This window comes from Camelina sativa, chromosome 7 (assembly GCF_000633955.1).
Source record: "Camelina sativa cultivar DH55 chromosome 7, Cs, whole genome shotgun sequence".
NCBI lineage: Eukaryota > Viridiplantae > Streptophyta > Magnoliopsida > Brassicales > Brassicaceae > Camelina > Camelina sativa.
In genome coordinates, this window is record NC_025691.1 from 16,832,843 (window position 1) to 16,839,396 (window position 6,554).

Below are 6,554 nucleotides of genomic sequence, written 5' to 3' on the forward strand. Positions count from 1 at the left end.
CTTTGGTTAAACTTCTCATTATTGAAAATTTGAAACTTGAAATCGTTCAAAGAGTGAATAAAGCGTCAAAAGGAATGAGTTTGTGTTTATATGGTTCATATAGTTTCTTGTAAAAAAATAGAATGGTTTTGAAATAATTGTCGTAATTAAAAAAATTGAATATAAGAAAGAAACTATCAAGTTTCGTAATTTATATAAACAATTCAACGAAAAAAATCTTTCAACTTTGGTCAAGTCCATATTTCAATTCTATCTACACGAAACGAATGTGTTTTAAGTTTAACCAAACGTTATTGGATCTTCTATTTTTCCCATTTATTAATACCCCAAATTTGAAGAAAACTAGTCACTAACACGGTTTGAATTGGCCATAATTTGAAGGATTATTACGTTGAAAAAATTTCCGACGTCAGAATGAACAACCTAACCACTAATAATGGTGTTTATAAGTATTTTCTCTGATTATAATGTTTCATACCATGTTCAAAATTATAGTACGATTAACTTAACTAGAAGGCGTCGAATAACCAATATCATTAAAAAAAAATTGAGTATTTTTCAACAATCTTGTGGAGATGTAAAACTAAGTTGACCCAAATATCAATAGAATATATGTTATTATGTCTAGATGCTCTTCTCCTAATATGTTGGAGATATGCCAATAAAAGATGTTGACACTGTAGGTACAAGAACAGGAACGGGTTCGATAGGTTGAGGAGTACCAAACCGAACACCAACTTGGAGTCGTACGTGGACCAAAAAAAACTCACCAAAATCAATAAGATACAAAAAAGAAGAAGAAGAAGAAGAAGATTTGGAGCATAACGAACTCCACGTCACCGCCAAACTTTTTTCCCATACCATTGACGACGTCTTCCAACAGTAACCCTTCATTCTTCATACAATTCCACTCCACCGTCACATTCTTTTTTTTGTTTGTTTTCTTATTCTTCTTTTGATTTCTCAAAACTACATATATGGATTACAAATTAATGATAAGGCTTGTGAGGTTTTTTTTGTGTGTGTGCAAAATGAATGGCTTATGAGTTTTTTGGCGTAGAAAAATTCACAGTTTATCGAACCTATATTCACATATGATGATGTCATTGTCATGCAATTAATTGTAGATGGAAGTTTGTAAAAATACTTGCATCCACGATTTAAAATATTATCATTATGCATGTTGTATAATTGAACACGTGGTGTAAAATTCTTGGGTAACCACGTTTAATATTAGATAGTTTATTTGGGTTTTGTAGATATAAAAAAACATATAAACGTATATAGAAAATTAAAATTTAATCCACATAAAATTTTTGGATTGCTATTAATGTCTAGTAATAGCATTTTTTATGGAAAAGGTAATAATGTTGACTTGTACATAAAGTAAGAAAAATAAGTTCTGTCATTTCAGAAGAGGAAGTATGTCACATGTAAAATGGATCATGGATACTTTTCGTGAGAACTTCCCACAAGGAAGCCATTGACCTCACCTATCTCAATTTCCAGCTTGGCCAAATTTATTATTTATTTTGTAAGTTATAAGAGCTTTACGTATAAAGATATTTAAGGCTACATCTTAAGAAAATTTTGGTGATTTTAATATGCTTGGAATATTCTGGATTTAAAATATATGGTAATGCATCAACCAAAGGTTTGAATAAATTGATTTGACTGTTTTTAATTTCATTTTACATGAAAGCTTCAAAAAGATTACAATAATATCTGGTTTGGAGTTGGTAATATAATTGTAAATACAATTTGATAAAATTTGATAAGATAATGAGATGATAATATTTTTGAAATCTTATGAACATATATAGTTTCATAAATTAATAATTAGTTAGATTTATAAAATAGATAAATATATATCTAAAATAATTTAGTAAAATATGACTATCTATAGTATTATTTGTTTTATTTGAATGTACATTTTTATTAGAGCTCATCTCTAATATGTCAAATGACATCAGAAAAATTCGATGTTATCTTATTAAATTAAATAAAAAATATAAAATTTTTATAAATGCGATAATTTCTCTCTTACTAAGAATTCTAAAAGGATATAGAGTATAATACAATTTCTTTAAAAATGAACGTTTAAAATCATCACAAAATTAGTTGAATCTCATTATAAATTATATATTAAGAAATATCTTAATCCTAGCACTGCGAATTGATACGTTCACAAAAAATGAACGTTATGACTTGTAGTATTAGTCAATAGTCAACAACTTTTCTGAATTTGTTTAGGATAAGAGTTCAAGAGGAACTCTTTTTAAAATTGTTGAAACGATAGCCATTAGATGAAGTCAAAGCCGAGAACCATATTGTTTCAAGCTAAAACACATTTAAGGTAATGCTGAACGCAATAGTTATTCTGCTAATTATAGATATAAAACATGTTTTCTCTTTTGGGAGGAGAGGAAGCTCATGATGTCTCCTTCGAGAAATGATTCTTTTTAAAACTGTTATCTCTTCTAGATTGAAGTCTTTTTTGCGATCTAGGTGACTTTATGATCACAATCTAATTTTTGAAGGAAAAAAATTCCATCCCAACAAAAAAATTTGATGTGGCAAACAATGTAACTTCCATATGGTCATTTGATTCATTCCTCATCATTAATGGTCAATTAATATGTGATAAGAAGGAAAAAAAATATGGCAAGTTTGAAAATATGATTTTTACCAATATTTATCTTGATTTTCATTCTTATCTTTTCCCTTTTCTCAAGTGCTATATATCCCAAATAAAACACGCAATTTCTGTCTTAATTAGACAATAAAAAATAAAAATAAAAGAGTTCTCAAGTTATCTTCCAAAAATGGTCTTTACCTCTATTTTCAGATTTCTCCTCCACGTCTACTTGATAGTCATGGATTGGTTACAAAGACGAGGCGTTCTCATCTTGTTCACACGTAAGTAATGAATACTTTTCACAAACAAAATCTTAATTTGTTATATAGTTTTCATAATTATAATTCAAGGAATTCTCGTGAGCCTATTTTTCTAAATACATTATAATTAATGCATATCTTAATTTCTACATAAAGAAACACATATTTACTCACTTGCGTCTGTATTAATATTCTCCTTTCCATATTTATATGATTGCATATTTTTTTTAACCCTCTTACAAGAAACACGTATCATTTATTATATATATATTACACACAGAGAGGTTACAAGAAAAACCCATTCATCAGTCTTTTATTTTTTTATTATCTGTATTCTCTCCTCTCTGATTCATCGGCCACAAACAAAAAAAATGGGTGCAGACGCAATCCAAACGAACGGTCACGATCAAGCCAAGTTAACCGGCGGTGAAGAGATCCAACGGCTGAGATGTTTCGTCAAGAACTACGAATGGGGCAAACTCGGACCGGACTCATTGGTTGCGAGACTCCAAGAGGCGAATTTAGGAGGAAAGGTCGACGCGGCGGTTCCTCACGCCGAGTTTTGGATGGGTACTCATGAGTCTGGACCGAGTCATGTTGGATTCGGGTCGGGTCAGAATGAGGGTTCTGATAATAATAAATGCATGGTTACGTTAAAATCGTGGGTTTTGGATAATCCGGATTCTCTCGGGTCTGGAGTCGTGGGCAAGTGGGGTTGTGATCTCCCGTTCCTCTTCAAGGTACCCAATAGTAGAAATCTTGTTTTTTTGTTTGCTCTGTTTTAGAAGATGGTTACATTCGACTCTGTTTCTTTTATTAAAAAAATTGGATTTTTTTCTATGTGTTTGAAGTTATAATTTGTAATTTTCTACCAATCAAAACATTGGATATACAGATTATATTTTATGGTCAATTTCTCTGTTCTTTTTGCTCTGTTTTGAAGATGATACATACGTTTGACTCTGTTTTTTTGCTCTGTTTTGATGATGATACATACATTTGACTCTGTAATTTTTAGTAGAATTTGGGTTTTTTTTTTGTGTGTGTTTAAGAGTTTAAAGCATACAGATTTGTATCTCCAGTGTGTTTTGGTTATTGAAATGTGAAAAAAAATTTAGGTATTGTCAGTGACGAAAGCATTGTCGATTCAGGCGCATCCAAATAAGGCCTTAGCAGAGAAATTGCATAGAGAAGAGCCTCTTCTGTACAGAGATAATAACCACAAGCCTGAGATTGCTCTCGCTGTCACTCCTTTTCAAGCCCTTTGTGGTTTTGTAAGTCTTAAGGTACGGTACTCATTTCAGATCTCTCTCTCTGTCTCTCTCATTCTCTGCAAATACATTTGTGTCAGTCTGTGGTTCAGATTAAAGAAACTGAAATTGACATTAGCGTGTTTTGATTGGTTTTGGTTGGGTGGAATCAAGGGTAAAAATGACTGACATTAGAGTATGGTTCATATTGGTTGAGTTTAGGTTGCGGTTACATTATTAAACCGAATAAATTTATTTTGGTTATTCTGCCTTTTTTACATGTGCTACAAAGCTAAATTGAACCGGTTCTGTACCTCTGTTTGATTGGTTTTGTTGGGTGAAATCAAGGGTAAAATGAACCGAATACAAACCAAACCATTTTCTAGGTTTATTCCAGTTTGATTTGGTTTTTATTAGAATACTAGGTTTTCACCTGCGGTACACCGCATGACTAAATTATAAATTAATATATATTTAAATAATATTTTTAATTTATTTAATTTTTAAATTCCCAATTAATAAAATTTTATTTAATTAATTTATAATTTTGTTTAGAATGTTTTTTCTTCTTCTTACGTTTTATACAGTTTATAACCTAATTACATTAAATATGTTATTAGATAGAATATAAAATTTTAAAACACTTAGTTTTGTTTTCTATAATTAAACAGAGGTATATACCTATATGGTATGATACTGTATAATTTTATGTGTATACAATTTTTTTTTTCTAGAATATTAAGAATGTGTTGTAGTATGTGTAATATTTTGTAGTTCATATACTAAATAATTTATAAGTTAATTTCCAAACTATGACTACAAATCTATAGTATATGAAATAAACTAATAGTTTTAGTGTTGGTTCTATAGTCCAAACCCGCCATGCTAGGCGGATTACGCAACATGTTCAAAAAAATTTAATACGCAAAAACTCATCATACAAAACCCGTGAAAGTAAAATATTGTATGTGAGGCTAAAAGTCACTTTTTATCAAATCAGTTTTTCAAATTTTTACTGAACAATACCTCTTCACTCACCTACTTATAAAATAAAGAAATAATATTTGTATACATTTACAATTATGTTTGTTTCCTTTTAAAACAATTAGTTTCTATAAAAAAAATCAAATATAGGTAGAATTAATTTATTTATTAAATTAATTATTTAATGTCAATGACATGCATGTAAATAAGTGTCAATTTGAGGATTTATTTTATAAATGTCTCAAAAAATGTATATATAGATGGTTCATATTGGTCCAGTTTAGGTTGCGGTTACATGATTAAATCGAACGGATTTGGTTACTTCGGTTATCTTGCCTTTTTACACGTGCTACAAAGCTAAATTGAACCGTTTCTGTACCTATGTTGAATCCAGGAACTGAAGGAGGTTATCACCAATGTACCAGAGATTACAGAGCTTGTTGGAAGCAAAGCTGCAGGTCAAATCTTCAAAGTCAATGAACACGATGAAGACGTAAGAGTTAAATCGGTTGTCCGATTGATCTTCACGCAGCTGATGTCTGCAAGCAGCAGCGAGACAAAGCAAGTGGTATCTCGGATGAAGATTCGTCTTATCTCAGAGACCAAACACCGTGAATTATCGGATAAGGAGAAGTTAGTTTTGAAACTGGAGGAACAGTACACAGGTGACATAGGTGTGATATCAGCCTTCTTCTTTAACTATGTCAAGCTTAATCCTGGAGAGGCTTTGTATTTGGACGCGAACGAGCCGCACGCTTACATCTCTGGGGACTGTGTTGAGTGCATGGCGGCTTCGGACAATGTAGTTAGAGCTGGTCTTACTCCTAAACACCGCGATGTTCAAACCCTTTGCTCTATGCTTACCTACAAACTGGTAACTTTCTTTGCACGTTAACATTTTGGTAACTTTCTTTACACGTTAACCTTTTGGTTCGCTGTCTGGTTTATTGATTAACCGGTATCGGATTTTTTCAGGGGTACCCGGAGATTTTAAAAGGGTTTCCTCTAACTCCTTACGTTACGAGGTATCTTCCACCATTCGATGAGTTCGAAGTAGATCACTGTGATCTTCCTAGAGGAAAATCGACGGTTTTCCCAGCAGTACCGGGTCCTTCGGTTTATCTGGTTATTGAAGGAGAAGGGAAATTACAAACCGGTTCAACTCAATTGTTGGTTAGCCAAGGAGATGTTTTGTTTGTTCCAGCTCATAACGAGATTCACGTAACCGGTGAAAGTGATGTGATGAAGCTTTACAGAGCTGGAGTTAGCAGCAGATTCTTCCAAACGTTATAGGCTAAAATTTAAGAGCACATTAACTTTATACTAATTACTATATACGTATAATTTGATAAGCATTCATTGGTACCAAATCTATAGATTGGAAGGACCTGTGTTGTTTAATTCCCCGATGGCCCATTGCAA

At 31.8% G+C, this 6,554-nt stretch overlaps 1 protein-coding gene across 1 annotated transcript; it reads left to right on the plus strand.

Moving 5' to 3' along the window:
• LOC104701306 (mannose-6-phosphate isomerase 2) lies at nucleotides 3,134-6,519 on the plus strand. The gene is made up of 4 exons (XM_010416954.2): nucleotides 3,134-3,638; nucleotides 4,017-4,184; nucleotides 5,527-6,006; nucleotides 6,108-6,519. Exons 1-4 carry the CDS (start codon nucleotides 3,270-3,272, stop codon nucleotides 6,423-6,425), a joined length of 1,335 nt encoding a protein of 444 aa, XP_010415256.1. The 5' UTR covers nucleotides 3,134-3,269; the 3' UTR covers nucleotides 6,426-6,519.

What these genes read in the sequence shown, in the direction of transcription:
- LOC104701306 (XM_010416954.2), top strand. Translation starts at nt 3,270, where the DNA reads ATGGGTGCAGACGCAATCCAAACGAACGGTCACGATCAAGCCAAGTTA. An exon ending in ATCTCCCGTTCCTCTTCAAG is followed by an intron (nt 3,639 to 4,016) that starts GTACCCAATAGT and finishes AAAAAAATTTAG; the next exon opens with GTATTGTCAGTGACGAAAGC. An exon ending in CTATGCTTACCTACAAACTG is followed by an intron (nt 6,007 to 6,107) that starts GTAACTTTCTTT and finishes GGATTTTTTCAG; the next exon opens with GGGTACCCGGAGATTTTAAA.